Below are 20,743 nucleotides of genomic sequence, written 5' to 3' on the forward strand. Positions count from 1 at the left end.
AGGTAGGACCTCATAGATAGTGAAGAAACCTGAAGATACAGACATAAGGAAGACTTCACTTGTGAAAAATTAAATGTAGACCCATATCCTGTAAAACTGCAGGTGCCTGCTAGTTTAGAGGTTGTTTCTTACTAAATTATTGGTTGATTTTTTTTTTTTGAGACGGAGTCTCTCACTGTCGCCCAGGCTGGAGTACCGTGGTGCAATCTCAGCTCACTGCAACCTCTCCCTCCAGAGTAGCTGGGATTGTAGGCGTGCCCTACCACGCCTGGCTAATTTTTGTATTTTTAGTAGAGACAGTGTTTTGCCATGTTGGCCAGGCTGGTCTCGAACTTCTGTCCTCAAGTGATACACCCACCTCAGCCTCCCAAAGTGCTGGGATTACAGGCGTGAGGACCTGGCTTATTTGTTGATTTTCATGCTGCAAAGGAATTGTTAGATGTGTTTAGTTATAACAAGTTAATATCACTTTAAATCAAGAGGCAACTAAATCACAGCTAGTTTTTACTTGTGAGTGACGTAAAATTTGCATCCTAAGTATACAGTGCTTTATCGCAGAATTTTATTTACTTCCTTAGAGGTTCAGGTGTCTCGCGTATGTTTTGTGTTGTCTCTACAAAGAAATCCAGTGTCGTTAGAAGCACTTGAGATTCATTTCTGCAACATAACTCATCACAGGGGCCTAGGCATCACGCTGGGTCATTTTGTGGCCACCAGAACTTGGTGCACACGCAGAACCTACAACCACAGCCTAAACTGTACTGTTTGAAATTGAGAATTTTGGCTCAAACACTACAGCAGGCAAGAAGAGTTAACCTGTCATAAGTCAGGAATGCGTTGGGGTTGATTAGGGAGCTGACCGTTGGCCAACTCATGCCTTGGGAACCAAAGGGTCAGCCTGGCTGCCTGCTTTGTGGGCCTAAGACCTGCCTCTGGAAATGTAAAGGCCTGCCTGTCCCAGATAAGCACTGCTCACCTGCATTACACAGATGGCCACACAGAGCCCTGTGGGAGCGTGCACTGGTTTCTCTTCCAGCCTGTGGAAGTTGAGAGAGACAGACAGTCCTGTGAGACCCCTTCTTCAGAAGGTGAATGGCAGTGACCGCCACTAAGCATTCGGTCGTACCTGCCTGCACAGTAGGCCGAGCCCTCCAGCCCTATGACCTGGGGCTGTGCCTTTCCCTACATTTGCCTGAAGACTTGAGCCACCCTGTTTAACTCTTGGGTTTTTATAACATATCTCCTGAAGGGAGAGAGAACGTCTCAAGTCGACGTCTTCCCTGCCACAGATGTCAGCATTTCTGAGTTGATGGTTGGGAGGGTGGGGGCCTGGTGGAGTGGAGAATGTGTCCCTGGAGGGTGGGGGTCCCATCTCAGTGATCCAGCCAGGGACTGCACACAGCCTGAGTGGTGGGCCTGCTGCGCCCTTGTTAAATTGCTTCTCTTCTTAACCCAGCGTCCTGCTGTCGGTGACTTGGCGTTTTGTCCTTCCTTCTGAGAACCTGAGGTGGCATTTACTCTTCTGGTTCCCAGGAGCTCCATTTAGAGCCTGAAACTCCCCCAAGTGTCAAAGAGAATGGACTCCTCCTTTCAAGACAGCAAAATGGCACTAGGGTTTTGCTGCTGTAGATAGTGCCTGGATCAAAAATCTGTCTGGGGAAGACAACTTCACTTTTAACAGCTCTTGGTTTTAAAACCTACCTTCTGCAACACATAGGCATGAACTGCTCCTAACCAGGGTCTCTTGATTTGACATGCTGCTAATATTTGGCTGAATCAAAGGGCTTATGGTGACTGGCATCATAGCTGCTTCAAATGGCGCCATCATTTCTCAAGGCAGAGGCCAGTTCTTGTGCTGTTTTGAGCGGCCACGTGTGAAACCCAGCAGGGCGAAGCAGACTGCTGCGCGTGGGTACTTCTTTGATGTGAGATGCGAACCTGATGACCCTGGTCCACCCCCCGGCCTTCCCGAGTTCCTCTGTTGACTGTGGGGGAGTTGGAGGGCTCGGGCCAGGGAGCTCCATGGCACCCACCCGCTTCGCGCAGACAGCTCTGAGGCAACGTCGTGTGCTGCTTTGACCTTTTTTTTCTCCCCTTTTCATTTGTTTTCTTTTCCTTTTTGTTTTCTCTCTTTTTCCCCTCTCCCCTTTCTGCTCTCGGGATGCAGCCAAACGCAAAGCATGGAAACTAAACCGTGTTGGTAGCCTGCGAAATATATACAGCAGCAGCACCAACACCGAAGGTAACGCCTCCACACCTCCACCTGCCCACACCTCCACCTGCCTCTTCCCGCCTCATCCCCTGCCCGCCCCTTCCCTTTCAACACAGGCATGGAAATGCAATTTGCCCACAGCCGCATGCTCCCTTATTGTGTTTGCAGAGTCATTCCTGTGGTCTTTTCATCTTTTTGTTTGTGTGTTTTATTTTACCATTCATGTTCCTTTCAGCTTACTTAAATTTTGACCTTTCCCTTCAGTCGTAGAGTAGTGATGTTTAAATTACTTCAGAAACCTATTTTCTCCTCTTTTTTCTTTTCCTTTATACATGTGGGCACTCAGTGTAATATTTCCCAAGTTATTACAGTTTTTAAAAGTGTTAGTATCAGGTGTAATGATCTGTAGCCAAATACAATAGTGTGCCGTGACATTTAAGTAACAGTCTTAATTTGTTTTGTGGAAGCATTCTCCATAATGCTCTCTGCAGCTCTAATCCACAGGCAAGCAGGCCCGGGCCATTTGCATGGGCTGCTATTGCTTGTAAATTCAGTATTTTGTTGTGTTTCTAAAGGTCGTTTGGTGCCAAAGTTCACAAATTGACTTGCGTTGCTTTTTTCACCGAAGACAGCCGTCATTGCTTTTGTATAATAGCAGATTGAATTTTTCCCCCACCTTCATTTGAACAACACAATTATAAATTGCCTTTTTTTTTTATGATTACAAATGTCAAGGGTCAGAATTATTTTGATGCCAGGCAAGGGAAAGCCACCACCATCCGCCCATGCACACATAAGGGAGGCGGGGGTATAGGAGGTGCGATGCAAAGCAGGTCACAATCCAGCGATCTTGGTATAATAGGGGGAAATTTTTTTTCACTTAAGTGCAAGCCAAATGGGTCAAGTAATCGCAAGCTCGTGCCCTAACACTAATTGACTTATTTGGGGATTATTATAACTGTAATATTTTTCTTAATGTCACTGTTTTCTGGGCTGTTGATTTTAGCGATTGCCAAGCCATGGCATTAAATCTCTTGTAAATTTTAAATTGCACGCTATTTCTGTAAACAAGTCCCTCTCTTCACATCCCGGTCATTAACCTTTGCTGATTTATATCGCCATCCTCTTTTTTCTTTCTTTCACAATTACTCCTGTCTTGCTGCTGAAAGCCCTGCTCTCAGCCAGGAAAAAAAAAAAAGAAAAAGAAAGAAATCTGGAAAACAAATCTACATTTTCACTATGGCTTGTTAAAGAGCCATTTTTTAATTTTTTTTTTTTTTTTTTTTTTTTTCCATTTCTCAAGGGGAAATTGTTGTCTGTTAAGATACCAATGGAGCTTGGCCTGGTGGGTATCTTCTTTCAAAGCACTCAAGAAACACCAAATGAAAGGGGGAAAAGAATAGAATTTAAGAAACGTCACATTCAGTATCGTTTTTGTTGCATTTTAAAGCGTTTTAGTGTACTCTTTTCACTGTTTTTTAAAAGTTTTTCAACTTAGCGTGCATATCATTTCTCCTCCCTGTGTACTTACCAAATATGTTGGGGTTTTTTAATTAATTTATTTATTTTTGTATGCATGTAGGTTTGTCACAACAAGTTTGTTTATTGACTTCCAGCCTTTTAAAAAAAAAAATTGTGAGGTCTGATTTCAAATGCAGTTGTATACAAAATTGGGGGATAGCAAGGGGCATACCTCCTTAGCCTTGAGGGCAAATGGTTCCCTGAGACTTGCTGGCCTTCCTGGAGACGCTGGTGGGTGACACGGGACCCAGTAGAACCAAGAGTGAGGATTTGCAGCAGTGCGAACTTCTTGGCCTTAGCTTCTCAGGTAATACACAGCATCTGCTCTGCACAGCACCTCGGAGGGGCGGATGGTGCAAATTCCTCTCTGAAATCTGTCAGTACTGTATAGCATTGCAAACTTGGGGTCCCTCTGTCAGTAGCTATGAAAGGCATTCCTGGGGATATTAAATAGTGACTGCATATCCAATTGTCCCTCACATTTTCTCTCATTTTTCTCAGTTACAGTAAGTTTCTGTTTGGTGTTCAAGGTCATGTGTGAATTTTCAATTAAAAGACAGCATTCTTCATTTACTTTGGGTTTAAGATTAACATCTGTACACATGCAATCTCATTTCATATGGTTTTTAATAATATATTACAGAATTCAGACCAGATGCAGTGGCTCATACCTGTAATCCCAGCACTTTGGGAGGCTGAGACGGGTGGATCACCTGAGGTCAGGAGTTCGAGACCAGCCTGGCCAACATGGTGAAACCCCATCTCTACTACAAATAATTTTTAAAAATTACCCAAGCAGGCCGGGCGCGGTGGCTCAAGCCTGTAATCCCAGCACTTTGGGAGGCCGAGACGGGCGGATCACAAGGTCAGGAGATCGAGACCATCCTGGCTAACACGGTGAAACCCCATCTCTACTGAAAATACGAAAAACTAGCCGGGCGAGGTGGCGGGCGCCTGTAGTCCCAGCTACTCGGGAGGCTGAGGCAGGAGAATGGCGTAAACCCGGGAGGCGGAGCTTGCAGTGAGCTGCGATCCGGTCACTGCACTGCAGCCTGGGCGACAGAGCGAGACTCCGTCTCAAAAAAAAAAAAAACAAAAAACAAAAAAAATTACCCAAGCATAGTGGCGGGCACCTGTAATCCCAGCTACTCAGGAGGCTGAGGCAGGAGAATCACTTGAACCCAGGAGGCGGAGGTTGCAGTGAGCCAAGATCACTCCACTGCACTCCAGTCTGGATGACAGAGCGAGACTCCATCTCAAAAAAAAAGTACATTACAGAATTTATAAAATTATATAAAATAATTATCAAATTCCTTTCTGATTTGCAGCCTTTTGATGTGTGATGTTATCACATATTCACTGTCTATAAAGTGACCCTTCATGAAAATTTGTATCCTGAAATTTTTAGCTTTGGTTTAACCTCATGTCTTGAGTGTTACACTAAATATACTCATCCCCAAGTGGAGTACCTTTTAAAGTGGCCCACTTGAGTGATTTACTCAAAGGCACCCAAAAAACACCACCCAAGTAAGGTGGACACTAGAGTTTCCTGTGTCTAGAGGGAGAACTTGAGCTTCAGGGATAAGGGGAGACACCCGCTGGGAGATGGGAGTGGACTCAGCTGTTCTGGGACTTTCCTCGGGATCCAGGTTTAGGAGAGATGGGCAGAGCCACGGTTTGAGTCTAAGGATCTCTCTGAAGCCCTTTTTCTTCTATGTCCTCTCTCTTCCGGCCCCTGGACCACATTATCTCATTTAATCTTTACACTCCCCTTGCCAGGTAGGTATCATGTGATGGATGGGAAATTGGGATTCTGATAACTCAGGTGATTTTCTGCAGAACAAGCTAGCGTGTACCAGAGGCAGGACGTGGGCCCGGATCTCTTGACTCTGGGACCTGCTCACGGATCCACGTGGAAGGAGTTTGTGGATGGATGTCAGGAGTGGATAAAAACAAACAAAACTTGCAAGGGAAACGCACAGACCAGATTAAAAAACAAAAATATTTTATCTGTTGTCTGTCCATTATGGCTAACACTGAAACCGAGATAGAAACTTTGGATATATATGATTGCACTAATGTACAAACTTTTGTTGCTTTTTAACAATGAACTTTCTCAAGATGGGTGAAATTGAATATTCTTCAACCAGAATGCAGCTGTAACTTTTCCATCTCAGGAGCTTGTGAATGGAAGGGTGTCTTAATGATGTGATCCTCCAATAAACTGCTGACTCCCAACCCAACGGAGAAAAAGCTCTAAATACCAGATGACTGAGGCTAGACTCACACATGTTCAACTCTAAAGTAAGTGTATTGGAGAAAGAACAAAGTGGACCAAGTGGCGGAAGAGTGGACGTTGTGCAAGAGGAAACTCGGGAGGGAGGCCTCTGGTCGCTGCGCGGCAGGGCAGAATTGCACAACACCTGGACCCATCTCCAGGCCTTGCCTGCCCCATGCCACTAAACACAGATGATGTTGTCAACCGCTGTGAGTTGGGTGAACACATGGGCTCTTTCAAGAGCGTTTAAGCTTACTGTGTTTGCAGAAGAAAAGTACTTCCAGTACCTAAACAGATAAAGGAGAGAGGTTTTAGGAAACAAGGGGGCACTTCTTGGGGTACCAAGCCCATTCCTTGGCAGCAGAACGAATACTTAAGATAGGCCTCTTCACACAGGTGATGACGCTTGCATGCAAGTGTTAGCGAGATTCCGTATTGGCTTAAAGTCCTAATTGGAGCCTGTCTATAAAGGCTCATTTCTGTGGATTTAGAGCTCGCCCCAGCAACAGACCTGGGAAACCTCTGCTTTGGGTACTTCTCTTCACCACAGTGGGCCAGATTGCTGGAACCCAGTCTCCCTGACACTGGGATTCCAAGCATAGGCGTGGCCATGGAGAAACAGCAAACCTCCTTTTGGAGATTTCATCACAGACACAGCTTCGAGCCTCAGGCCTGCAGTCAGACCCGCACCTGCCTTCTCCACTGAACAGCCCAGATGGTCACTGTTTCTCTGAGCAGATGTGAGCAGGCCTAACACGTGGGCCATTCCCTCTACCACTCGTATTCTTGGTCACAGTTCTGAGACTTCAACTCATTCACAGTTAAACAAATTACAGACCCACATCTGAGAATGATGGTCTTGCTGAGTGTGAGGTAGGCCTGCCTGCTTGTTCCTGACTCCGCTCCCTGCCGGGATGCGCCATTTCCTGTGCTGGGTGCTGGGGCAATGGAGAGGGTAAGGGTGCACCCGCCTACTGCCCTCAGGGAGCTTACTGTCAGTCTAGGAGGCTGCACAAAGGATCTCTTGCAGAAGGAGGGAGGAGGCCCTGGAGGCTCTGGGGGCTTTGTGGAGAGCGGAAATACATTTAATTTAGGGGTCAGGACAGGTATCACGGCCTGCGGGATGTGACAGGAACCACAGCGACCGCATCCTCGGCACTGAGCAATTTCCTGCATCCTGTCGTGCACCCCTAGCAGAGGGAGATCTTTTCCTCCTTGTTTTATAAAAGAAGAAACTGAGCCTGGGAGAAGGGCAGGCGTGAGCCCCAGGAGCTCTCAGGGAGATGGGGCTGGAATTCTGGGTGGAAGCAGCAGCCTGCACCTGGACGGGGCTCAGTACAGAGCCTGCCGCGCCCTTAGGCTTGAGTGTGAGGTATGTGCAGAGGATTCTTCTGGGACCGGGACCGGTGGAGGGGACTAGATGATCCACAGATCTGCAGACAGCCATCGTCGTCATCTCCAGCAGAGGAAGAAGGCAGCCCTGCTTGACCATCTGTGACCCATCGTGTCGTGTGTTTCCTGAAAGACTCACTGCAGTGTCTGATCAAGGCCCCCGCCAAATGCCCCAGCAGTCTCCCCAGTGCCCCGTGTAGGTCCCCACTGTGTGAGGCTGCCTTCCAGAACCTGCTCTCTGCAGTGAGCATTCTCCAGGCTCAGACGGGGTTCTCTTTCACACTGAATCACTGCTCTTGTTTGTACAAGGCAGGCGTTGGCACCAGACTCAAGCCCAAATCTTAACTCAAGTGGTCTTGGTTCAGTCCCACATCCCCACTTCATAGCTCTAACCTTGGGTTCTTGATGTGTCTTCCCTGTACCTCGGTTTCCCCACCTATAAACTGGGGTGATGACGCCCACTGCACAGGGTGTGGGGAGGAGTCAGCAAGCTAACATACCTAGAGACGTGGAACATGGCCCCTGCATTGGTCCTTGCCTGGGACCAGAAGCCCCAGTACTCAAGTACCCAGATTCTCTCGTTATTCAAAGAAAATTGCAGTGCTTGAACGTTGTTCATGTAGCCAGGAACAGAGATTTGATAAGAAGCGTTGCCTGTGAAGCATAGGGGGGGAATTTAGAAATGAAACTTAATCTGTTTTCTAGACTTTTAAACCTACCCTCCTGCTTCCATTTGCTTTCTCCATCTGAGAAGAATCGTCAGTTGTAGAAATTTGGCTAAAAGCGTGAGCTGTCGAGTCACACGCGCCTGGGTCTCATCCCCTCTCTTGCCACTTCCCAGCTCTGTGGCTTGGGATGCTTTCCTGGATCTGTCCTTCCTCTCTGCTCTTTTCTTCCTCTCGCACGGAGACAATGAAACCTACCTTGAAGGGTGATTGAAGAAGAAATGAAGTGAAGCCTGTGAAGCGCTTCCCACAGAGCTTGGCACGTGGGTAAGCTGGCCACCGTGGCTGCTATTAAATTGCTATACAGACTTATTTAATAGAAAAATGACCCAAAGACTCCATGGAGAATATCTGTGGACTATTCGGTGGGCCTTTTTCATGTATCAGTGCAGAGCAGAGCGGGCCAAAGCCAGCCCTCCTCAGTGATGAGCAGCACCAACTAAGAACTAATGCAGGTAGGCCGGGCGCAGCGGCTCACTCCTGTAACCCCAGCACATTGGGAGGTCGAGGTGGGCGGATCACTTGAGGTCAGGCATTCGAGACCAGCCTGGTCAACGTGGTGAAACCCCGTCTCTACTAAAAATACAAAAAGTAGCTGGGCGTGGTGGTGCATGCGTGTAATGCCAGCTACTTGGGAGGCTGAGGCACAAGAATCTCTTGAACCAGGGAGGCAGAGGTTGCAGTGAGCCAAGATCGTGCCACTACACTCCAACCTGGGCGACAGAGCAAGACTCTGTCTCAAAAAAAAAAAAAAAAAAAAAACACTAATGCAGATAACTTCAGATTTGGGAAACGCTTGCATGGGAAGAAACTAATGCAGGTAACTTCAGATTTAGGAAACCCTTACACGGAGAATAACTAGAATTGACATTTTGGGGAGAGAAGCAAGAAGCCCATTTTTCTAGCCCCCTCCTTTTGAAAGGATGACAGTCTTGGGCATCACCTCGGCGCTGGGCAGCACCTAGGAGGGGAAGCCCCCCGTGGACAGTGGAGGGTGCCACTGCAGGTTCCTGGTGAGCCCAGGGGCCAGGTCTCGTGATGGCCATGCTGGACTCTTGCAGAGGAACCCGCCCTAGGCCTGCCCAGCGTGGCCGTGTTCACTTATTCCTATAAATAGGAGCCCAAGGGGACCTCTGCAAAGTGGGGAGTGTGTCAGGATGAGTAACAAATGGTTACCGCTTAGGAACGAGATAAATCGAGATAAATCACGACACGCGCCTCTCATTGCTTTCTCTTTCTAAACTGAACACTTGGGCCTGGAGCTTTCACAGGGTGTCTGGGACGGAGAAAGTATAAGGGAGACCTCAACACTCACCCCTGCCATATCGCAAGATGTTTTCAATTTGCAGTCAGGTAACTTTTTTTTTTTTCCCCCCCCCAAGAGCTTTGTTTTGGCGTCTTTTCTTAATTTAAGACATGCATGGGCCAGGCACAGTGACTCACATCTCTAATCCCATCACTTTGGGAGGCTGAGGTGGGTGGATTGCCTGAGTTCAGGAATTCAAGACCAGCCTGGGCAACGAATTTTTCTCTACAAAAAATACAAAAATTAGCCAGGCGTGGTGGCACACGCCTGTAGTCCCAGCTACTCGGGAGGCTGAGGTGGGAGGAGCACTTGAGCCCAGGAGGTGGAGGTTACAGTGAGCCGAGATGATGCCCTTGTCCTCCAGCCTGGGCGACAGAGACCCTGTCTCAGAAAAGAAAAAAAAAAAAAAAAAGCACATATGGCATCCTACAGATCTGGAAGCCAAAGCTTTCAAATGGAGTTTCTTTATATGTAGCCCTTGAACTGCTCTCCCAACTCTTTATGATGTGTTTGAAAAACAAAAGCGTCCTTTGTACGTCATGAGAACCTTCCCGGGGAATATTTAGTAGTTAAACGTTCCTAACCTTGTAATTTACCTGTGGGGATTTGCTTCTTCGCAGAATTAATCACACTCTTCTAAATTAAGCCACAGGACAACACTTCTGTTGGACTCTCTTGGCTTAACAAAGATATTGACCAAATTCGGAGTTTCCAAAAATAGTTACCTGAGAACCGTGAACTGCGTGTGTTTATAATGATCTTTTGTTTTTGTTTAAAATTAATAACTTCTCAATTATAGTAAGGGGTGGGCTTTATGTGTTATTTTCCATAGGTCTTGGTTCTGTACAACCCTGGTCCATGTTCTCCAGGCTTGCCTGCTTCGTCTTTTTTTGGGGGGGGGGGCAGGGAGTCTCACTCTGTTGCCCAGGCTGGAGTGCAGTGGCACAATCTCCGCTCGCTGCAGCCTCCATCTCCAGGGTTCAAGTGATTCTCATGCCTCGGCCTGCTGAGTAGCTGGGATTACAGACACCCGCCACCACACCCAGCTACTTTCTGTGTTTTTAGTAGAGATGGGGTTTTGCCATGTCACGCAGGCTGCTCCCGAACTCCTGACCTCAAGTGATCTGCCCCCACTGGGCCTCTCGCAGTGTTAGGATTACAGGCTTGAGCCACCGCACCCGGCCAGCAGGCTTTCTTTCACATCAATCTTTTCCTACAAAAACGGGAGAAAATTTGAAAATAAAAACTGACTTTTTAATACTGCGCTTTGGCTGACATCTTAATGTGTGCACTTTTTGTCATAGTTGGGTAAAATATCTAAGCCACGTGCCTATGTAATAGATGCTTTTAAAACAGAAATATTGGAGGATTTTACAAAGTATACGACGGAAAATAGCATTAAAGCCCGGGTGGGTGCCTGACATTGCCACACGTTGCCGCTTAGGGTATGGGTCGTGGTAGAGGGAGAGAGACCACAAGGTAGCGAGGACATTCCGTCTGAGTCTCCAACCCCGTTGCATTGACAGTGGCTACCTGGAGAACTGTGTGAAGAGGAATTCTGGGGCTGCACCAGCCTCTTCAGGAACAGTTAGGAATGTCTGTTTCTCAAAGAAAAGGAGAGAGAGCTTCCCTTTGTCATCCCAGATCCAGCGTGGTACCTCCCTTGCAGATAAAGCTGAAATCAGAAAGATGAAGTGGGCTGTTCATGGGCACCAGTCCGTCAATGGCAGAGTGGGAAGTAGGTTCCAGGAGAGAGAACCCCAGAATTGGAGCTCCGGTTCAGACAGAACTGGGAGAACCCATAGCGAAAACTCACTTGTTAAAAGGGAAAAAAGAAAAAAGGCTTGGCGGAAGGTAAGCATCGGTAGTAATGTGTTCACCAGGGCTTTGTGGTGTGTCCTAAAACAGAAGTCCCAATTCTTTTACCAAGGGCAGGAGTGGAGAAGATGGTTATTTTCTGCTCAGGCCTTGGCTATTGTATTGTCCTGCCATTTTGCAGAGTGGAGAAGATGGTAATTTTCTGCTCAGGCCTTGGCTATTGTATTGTCCCGCCATTTTGCAGTGGTGCCGTCTGGAGGCCTCTGGGCTTGGTAGATCCTGGACTCTTCGTGCAGCGAACATGCCCATCCTCCACGCTGAGCGTGTCATCTCTGCACCGTTGCGATAGCACATTTCGTTTTCATCATGGGTTTGTCATTAAATATGTCACAAAGGATGCTTAGCCTTGTGGATGGAACACTGGGTGGGCCTCAGGATCCTGGATTTCAGGCTATAGGGCACCCTGGGAGAACCTCCTCTCTCCCCAGGACCCAGATTCTCATCCGGTCATTGAAGAACTTGGAGTGAGTGACTTCTACATCCTCCTCGAGCCTTTTTTGATTCAGATGAGAAACAGATCTCGGCATTGCACCTGCACCCATCAGTAATTTGTTTTTTTTTTTTTTTTTTGAGACGGAGTCTCGCTTTGTCACCCAGGCTAGAGTGCAGTGGCGTGATCTTGCACCTGCACCCATCAGTAGTTTTTTCTTTTTTTTTTTTTTTTTTTTTTTTTTTTTTTTTTTTTTTTGGAGACAAAGTCTTGTTTTGTCACCCAAGCTGGAGTGCAGTGGCGTGATCTTGGCTCACTACAACCTCCGCCTCCCAGGTTCAAGTAGTTCTCCTGCCTCAGCCTCCCGAGTAGCTCGGACTATAGGCGCACACCACCACGCCCAGCTAATTTTTTTTATTCGTATTTTAGTAGAGATGGGGTTTCATCATGTTGCCCAGGCTGGTCTCGAACTCCTGAGCTCAGGCAGTCTGCCCACCTCAGCCTCCCAAAGTGTTAGGATTACAGGCATGAGCCACTGCGCCCAGCCCCATCAACAGCTTTGAGCCATTTTGCGTCATAGTCCAGGACACAGATCCAGGTCCTCTTGGTCTTTGCAAGAGCACAGTGCAGTTGTCCTCTTCCCTAAACCCCTTACCCGAGACCTGTGCCTCTGTGCCTCCCTCCTTCCCTCGCCTGGCACCCACGCTCCCCCATGCATCCTTGTCAGATGCCTCCTGTTGAAAGCAACTTCCAAATGTGAAACGGTTTTCAGCTGTTTTTAGCCCTTTAACCCTTTGTCTGCTAGAATTCCGCCAAAAAATAATTGATGACGGATTGGCCCATTAACCTTTAAGAAAAAAAAAAGTTTGACAGCCTGGATTCGTGTAATGAGGAGGGATTCCTTGTGAAATCAGTCTGATGGCTGAGTTTCTTGCCCCTAAGGAGGCAAAATTAGCCCCACGGGGCCTCGTCTGCATAGAAACTGGACACAATTAGTGTAATATCCGGTGTTATTAATGTCGTTTGGAATAATTGGGCAGGTTGATTTCGACAGGTTCATGGTGCTAAAATACTATTATAGTGGACCTTTCCACAGCTAACCGTTAAACACAGAAAACTGTTTAAATCCCTGTGAGCCCAATCACAAAACTTTATTAAACAGCCAAGCCCTGGAATGTCACACGGGGAAACAGCACACCGTCCGTTACTTCAGGCTTTGGGGCGTGGTGGCGTTTTGATTTTTCAGGAGCAGGGGGATTAATTTTGCTGTCTGTGCGTGTATCTGAAACTTCAACATGCTTTTAATAGATATACCATCAGGAACTTCTACAACCCAAAATCCGTTTTTACAGTGAATGAAATAGAAGCCACTGCAATTGTCACTAATAGGAAGTTTGTATTAGTGAAATGACACCACGAAAAATGAAAGCTCGGAACGGGGCATCCTCACGGGTTCGTGCTTGTTCTGCACGTTTGAAGTGAGGGTGGCAGTGGAGAGTAATGCTCAGCTCTGTCTCTGACTGATGGGCCTCACACTGCCAATTACTGTTTTGATCATTTTTAATTTAGTTGCTCATAAGTAAAATGTCATCACCATGCCACTTCGTAATGTGCTGCAGCCCTTCGGGGCCATTGGTGATTTGAATAAGGCTCTATCATCTGCTAAAAATTCTTCTTTGAACCTCAGGAGGAGCGCATGTTCCTGTTCTCTCCACACAGAAGAAGGGAAAACACTTGGGTCCAAAAATCTATTCACTGTTTACATAATGAGTGTAAATGGTCACACCAAAGTGTAAACACGGATTAAATCTTGAGATTTGCTAGGTGTTGACCTAATAATGTCACCAGAGCAGCACATAGGAGATCACCACGAGGATAGGTCTTCTCCACTGGATTAGTCAGAACTGGGTTTAGTAACGACAGAAATCCAATTTTAAAAGAGTGAGACACTGGGCATGGTGGCTTACACCTGTAATCCCAGCTACTCAGGAGGCTGAGGCAGGAGAATCACTTGAACCCCGGAGGCGGAGGTTGCAGTGAGCTGAGATTGTGCCACTGCACTCCAGCCTGGGTGACAGACAGAATGAGACTCCTTCTCGGATGGATGGATGGATGTCTCATGTAACCAACTGTAGGACAGGCAGGTGGAGCTTCAGGGACCTCAGAGGCACCAGGCTCCCTGCCACCTCCCATCCCTGGCTTCACTCTGCTGGGCAGTAGCATTCGTACCTGTCCACAGGGAGTGGCCCGATAGCAGAAGTGTTCCTTCCCATGGAGCGGGCAGAGGCACCTGCACCTGTGGGCCACGTCCTGACAGGTCCCAGATAAGAGGGGAAGGCACTCGATGGACCCAACTCAGATGTGAAACGCTGGAGGACACTTGATGATGCGCCCCCACCAGGACTGATGAGAGCGGCCAGGGTCATCACATGCTCCAGTTGACAGACACAGATGGGGCCATCCCTGCCCCCCGTGCTGGCCAGGGAGCCAAACAGCCAGCAGGTGGCACATGGAAGGCCCAGAGGACCACCACCTCTGGGCACCGTGTCCCCAGCATTTACCAGACTGGCCTGATTGTGTGACCCGACATCAGTTAGAAAGAAGTATGACAGATCGGGCGCGGTGGCTCACGCCTGTAATCCCAGCATTTTGGGAGGCCGAGGTGGGCAGATCACCCAAGGTCAGGAGTTCGAGACCAGCCTGGCCAACATGGCAAAACCTCATCTCTACTAAAAATACAAAAATTAGCTGGTCATGGTGGCAGGCGCCTGCAATCCCAGCTACTCGGGAGGCTGAAGCAGAGAATCACTTGAACCTGGGAAGGGGAGGTTGCAGTGAGCTGAGATCGCGCCATTGCACTCGAGCCTGGGCTACAGAGTGAGAATCCATCTCAGAAAAAAAAGAATAACAGTAGCACAAGCTGTTGAGGGATTTCTGGGGAAACTACTTTCAAAAGGCCCAACCATCTTGCTCTCTTGGCATGAGGAATAGGAGAAGATAATGGAAAGCCACTGGAGACCCTTCCAGCCCCTACGCCATCTTTGATTCCCAAGGAGAGCTCCTTCTTTTTAACGTTAATTTGTTTTTAGGAAATGGAGGAAGAGTACTGCCACTTTAAGAGAGGAAAATGATTACACACAATAATGGCTGTAAAGTCCTGGCGTTGTGCCTGATACGGAATTTGGAGCCCAGCGGTGTTATTTTTTGTATTTATTATTCCGTGCAGTAGATTTGTTACAGATAAACAGATTTCCTGGAAGTTGTAACATGACTGTGCAGTTGCTCTGTAATCCTTGTGCTTATTTTTTTAATCTTGGGAGGCAGAGAAAAGTCACATGGCAGATATCAATTAGATCTGAAACTCTGCGTGGGTATTCACCTATTACTCTCCCTGAAAATAAAAAAATAAAGCCACCTAAAGACAGGATCCTAGGAAACACATGGGCCTAACATAGCTGGATTCCACTCGGCAGTGTTGGTGTAGAGGGGCCTTAATTAGGCTCTGTGCTCAGATGTTAATCCTTCCTCAGGAAGCAAGGGCCAGCTGTTCAGATCCTTGTCATAGATTTCAGGTCCTGAAAATCCAAAAGAAGGCACAGGGTAGCCCCCTGCTGGGGCCCGCCTCTGCATGGAGCGTGTAGGGTTCCACCTCCCGCCTCTGTCCTGCCTCCCCCAGGGCAGACTGAGCCTCTCCCCTCCAGGTGTCCCAGACGTTTGCAACACAGTTCAGCCCCGGTCCCCATCAGCACAGCCTGCCTGGGAGAAGCCAGCCCAGGGTCAGCAGCACCATTGCCTCTTGATTTGGGAGCTGGTGCTGGACCCTGCATTGACGAGACAGAGGGGGCCATCTTCTGCTTCTCCAGGTATAGGCTGAACCATCCAGTCAAAACAGAACGGAAACCCCAAAGAGCCGTTCATCGGCCTCTCACTGCATTCACTGCATGGTGAACTGCCACTCACACGGAAAAGCGTGGCGTTAAGACCTGCCCTGTGATCACAGGGCCTTTGTGCGTGCTTCGTACACGTCAGAGACTAGACCATACCCAAGGATCACAGAGATGGCACAGCTTCCTGCTCACCACACTTTGTCACCGAGCTGTTGATCCTGAGGATTGCAATTCTTGTCTTCATTTCTTCATTATTTGTATAATCCTGTGCTTTTCCAGGTTTAGAGTTATCGCACAGGACTCCCCCTCGCAAAAAGAATATCTTAAGTGAGCCTAGGGTTGCACAGTTGGTTCTTAGTTGGGAAGCGAAGCTTAGCGGTGCTTTCCTGGGTCAGCAGGGCCTATCATGGGGCTGGCTTTCCTAATCCATGCCTTTACCTGAAGCTGGTGTCCATCAGCCTGGATCCCGGAGTGTCTTGCGTCTGTTTCCTCTTTACTCTGCTGGGCCTTGTTGGTGTTTCATGGTAATTAGCCAATTAGCCAGGGTTTCATTCTCCAAGAGAGGAGGCCTGAACCTGAGCAGGCCACCCTCGGACTCTGGCTAATCCGTCACCTCCAGGCAAAGTGTGAAGTCTTCTCTTTACCACCTCTTCTGAGCGGCTGCGGATGCCAAGTGGTTCTTTATGTTACTTTTAGGGAAGTATTTAGCTCATTCACGAGTCTGTGTGTGTCTCCTTTTCTACTCACAGATATAAATATATGCCCATTATTTGGGAAGGCCTGCTTAAATACGATTTTTGTTTGCTAGTGTACAGAAATGCAATTAATATTTCTGTATTCATTTGTATCTTGCCCATTTGCCAACTGCTGTTAGGTTTTTAATAATCTGTAGGTGATTTGGGGTTTTCTATGAAGACAGTCACATACCTTGTGAATGTCTTTATCTTCCTTTCCAATCTCTCGGTCTTTTATTTCCTTATTTTTGTCTTGCTACACCGGGTAGCAGGGACGAAAAAAAGCAGTTACGGTGGGTGTCCTTGTCTTGAGCATCCTGTAACTGAGTGTTCAAAGGTATGTTTCTAACATCTCACCCTTAGGATTAGTGACACTGTGGTTTTAGGGAGAAATCGTCTCTGTCCAAGGTAAGGGGGTTCTCTTCTATTCCTCGTTGGCTAAGAAGTTTTAATCATGCTTCTTTTATTTTTTTTTTCTTTCTTCTGGTTGAGAAATTGCACATTCGACTTCTTTTCTTGCAGAAGTTTACCACATAGACTTAATTTACCAACATGTGAAGTGAGTCCTTAACCTCCCCCAGTAGAGCAGTCCAAGGCCCCTATGACATCCTAACTCCCATGTCCTCACCGCCACTCTCACGTTCTCCAGCATTTTGACTTTTCCCATGGTAGGCATGTCATTAGCAGTTTTAGTCGGTATTGTTTTTGTTTAGATTTTTGTTTTTACGTATTTATCAGTTCCTTTGCTCATCAACCCGTCTTTCATAAACCTGCCTTCTAGGATCTTCCTGAAGTACATCTTTTCTTTTTTTTTGAGATGAAGTCTTGCTTTGTCACCCAGGCTGGAGTTCACTGGCGTGATCTCAGCTCACTGCAACCTCTGCCTCCCGGGTTCAAGTGATTCTCCTTTCTCAGCCTCCTAAGTAACTGGTATTACAGGTGCATGCCACCATGCCCAGCCAATTTTTTTTTTTTTTTTTTTTTTTTTTTTTTTTTTTTTGGTGTTTTAGTAGAGACAGGGTTTTGCTATGTTGGCCGGGCAGGTCTTGAACTCCTGACCTCAGATGATCCACCTGCCTCGACCTCTCAAAGTGTTGGGATTACAGGCGTGAGCCACTGTGCCTGGCCCTGAAATATATCATTTAGTAATTTCCCTAGTGGACGTCTATTGGTAATAAGCGCTTTGGGGGTTTTTTGCAGAAAAATTATATTTCATTCTTTCTTTTCTCTTTCCCTTTCTTTTCTCTTCCTTTCTTTTCTTCTCTGCTCTTTTCTTTTCTGATTTTTCTTTCATAGGGTCTCACTCTGTGACCCAGGCTGGAGTACAGTGGTGTGATCACAGCTCACTGCAGCCTCCATCTCCCAGGCTCAAGTGATCCTCCCACCTCAGCCTCCCAAGTAGCTGGGGCTACAGGTGCAAGCCACCATGCCTGGCTAATTTTCAAATTTTTTGTAGAGATGAGGTCTCAGTATGTTGCCCAGACCAGTCTTGAACTCCTGGGCTCAAGTGAATCTCCCACCTCACATCCCAAAGTGCTGAGATGGCAGACGTGATCCCCTGCACCTGGCCTGTATTTCATTCTTGTTCTTCAGAGTGAATCTCAAGAATTTTCCTGAGTCTCAAGTCGACACTGTTATTTTCCCTTGAGGATATTATTCCACACTCTCGCGACTCTGCTACTCTTAACAAGTCTGTGATCCGTCTTAATATTTGTTTAAGAGCAATCTGTCTCTAGAGACGGGGTTTTACCATGCTGACCCGGCTGGTCTTGAACTCCTGACACCTTAGGTGATCCACTAGCCTCAGCCTCCCAAAGTGCTGGGATTACAGGCGTGAGCCACTGTGCCCGGCCTATATCAGTAATGCTTTGGATCGAAATCTGCTGTCTTGTTTGCAGTGTGTTGGGTGACCTCTGGGTTTGAGTTCAGATGTAATTGGTCTCCGCCCATGGGAAGCTTTCCTGTAGAGAAGATACCAGAAGCCAGGGGAGCTCTGAGACTTGGGGCTTCCCAGCTCCTGTCCTTGCAGGATTGCCGGGTGCTGGACCCTGGGTTTATGTCTCCTGTCTTAGGACCTTATCTGTTGTGCTACCAAAGGTGTTTGCCTCTCAGGGTAGCCTTCACTTTTGCGGGTTTTTAGCACTTTAGGCTCACAGTTCTAGTTTCAGCTCGTGTATTTGATTTGGGGAGGGAGAAGGAGGGTCCTCCTGGAGATCAGGCCTCACTGTGGACTGCTGTGTTGTGAAGCAGTCAGCTTGGAAGGGAAGCCAGGCCCCAGGAACAAGGGAGAAGTGCTTAAGTGTTGGGGAGGGGAGCAACTGCACAAACTTCCTACACGGTAAACTCAGAGAAGGATTAAAGCTGGGCCAGAGCCAATTTCACAGTCAGGCAAGGGCTGAAAGTAGAAGGACGTGGAAGGGTACAGATTGGCAGATATTGCTAAGCAGGGCTGTGACTGATGAGATGGCAGTAGGAAGAGGGAGAGGGAGGAGTCCAGGTAATTTTGAGATTTTATGATTAGAATAGCATTGTAATCATTAAGAGAAATACAGAACCCCAAGAGGAGCATTTCAAAATTCTAGCAAATCTATGTGATGCGTGTTAAATTTGATATGAGGACAAAGTATTTGAGAAACAATCCATAGGCATTTAAAATTCCAAAACCGATTAGATATATGAATTAGTTATATATGTGTGTGTGTATATATGTACATATATGTATATATGAACTGTACATGTCTGTAGGAAGTGACTGACTAAGCTTCGGAAGGAAAGGAACCCTTAAGAAGGAGGGAGGAGGAAGGAGGAACATTAAACTTGAAGTTTGCCTTCACTAAAGGCCACATGCAGAGGAACCAGGGAGGAGAAAGAGAAGCAGTGATCAGAAAGCTGGAAAGAGAACTATAGTTGCACAGTGAGAAGATGGTAAGCACGCCACGGGCACCCCTCCTTGCCCTGGGGTAGACATTGCTAGCTAATCACAGATCCTTCTCCAGGAGCCTGGAGCCAGCCTTGGAGATCTCAACACAGAACTCTCTGCAGCTGCTCAAAGCTGCCTGCATTGAGAACACAGATGCAAGATAGTTCTCAGCTATCTTGCATCACTCCCACAGGATCTCAGAATTGCAAGGGCCCTCCCAGTCACCTGTGAGATGCTGAATTCCCACCAGTCTCCCTCTGAAAGGGCCACATTCAAGGGCCTGAAACTCCCAAGGGAGCAGAACCCATAAGCTCCATCTATGGATAGTTGTGAGAGGGAAAGAATCTTCCACTTGCGGGGTCTCCATCATTTTTTTCTGTCCTGGGTTGACTCCAGGGCACCCAGAACAGGTGTCATCCGTCTTCCATCAGACAGAAGTCCCCTGTGCTCAGAGTCCCCAGTGAGCAGTCCCTGGCATTGGGCTCTCACTGTGGTGCCTGCTGGCTACCACCCTGAGTGATGGAGACAGGACCACCTCCTCACCATTGTGGATGACACACTCACAGCCTTCACTTTCATCGGGAGCCCCATTATGGGCTGGCTGTTCACTGCAGTCCTTCAGCCTGTTCATATTTGTAGTTGGGAAGCAAAATCTTCCCCCCAACCCCCTCTTGCTGTTGGGGTCCAAGGGAAGGAATTCTAGTCATGCATTTGACCATTTGAGTTGTCAGTTCAGCTCAGAGGTCCTCTTCTTTTTAGACCCTGGGGATGGGAATAAAACCTTAGTTTATCTGCTATCCCCCAAAACTCTTTGCTCTCAAAATTTGGTAAGCAGACTTTATATGTCTTTATCCAAGTCATTGATAAAACATAATGAATATTGAATGAGGCAAAACAGAGGTAAAAGTTCCATGGTTGACCACTGCAGACCTCCTAATAGTTTATGCTACTTAGTACCCCTTAGTTGTGAATCCATGTAACTCTATTCATATCTCTTTCATTCACCCTGATAAATGCCTTGCTCACATCTGGGTGAGTCTTCAGGGTGATCAAGCATCTCAGAAGACCAAGGGGGAAAATACTACAAGATGGTGGTGCCTATCAGCCCCATAAGGTGCTCCAAAAAGAGGGGGGTCAGTGAGAAAGAAGACTGAGCACAGCCCATGACCCCTGGCTGTTCCTTGATTTGTAGTCTTATAAAGTGAGGTTTCAATCGGGTGGATGATGGGGAAGCATTATTAGAAAAGACAGTGTGGTAAAGAGCTGGATGCATGCATACACGTGTCTGCTTTGCACGCTGTGCAAGTGAAGGATGAAGAAAAGAGGTGATGATGTCTCTCAAGGATGGAGTGAGATCAGGAAGTGAGGTCAGGAGGTCTGTAGAACGGGGACATCAAGTTTGCAAGAGAGTGAGGAAACCATGCCAAATCCAGGTCCGCAAGAAGGTATGAGGGGACCAG

At 47.4% G+C, this 20,743-nt stretch overlaps 1 protein-coding gene across 11 annotated transcripts in view; it reads left to right on the forward strand.

Annotated features, from left to right (window-relative positions):
* AGAP1 (ArfGAP with GTPase domain, ankyrin repeat and PH domain 1) overlaps positions 1 to 20,743 on the forward strand; it is a 645,437-nt gene that overhangs the window by 524,188 nt on the left and 100,506 nt on the right. For 5 of the 11 annotated variants that reach the window (XM_005574700.4, XM_065526310.2, XM_065526307.2 and 2 more), the window contains one exon: positions 2,168 to 2,242. The exons of the other annotated variants lie outside the window; for them this stretch is intronic. In XM_005574700.4, coding sequence (XP_005574757.1) covers positions 2,168 to 2,242 — 75 coding nt within the window. The remainder of the gene's footprint in view (positions 1 to 2,167; positions 2,243 to 20,743) is intronic. 11 annotated transcript variants of the gene reach the window in all.

Source organism: Macaca fascicularis, chromosome 12, assembly GCF_037993035.2.
Source record: "Macaca fascicularis isolate 582-1 chromosome 12, T2T-MFA8v1.1".
Lineage (NCBI taxonomy): Eukaryota > Metazoa > Chordata > Mammalia > Primates > Cercopithecidae > Macaca > Macaca fascicularis.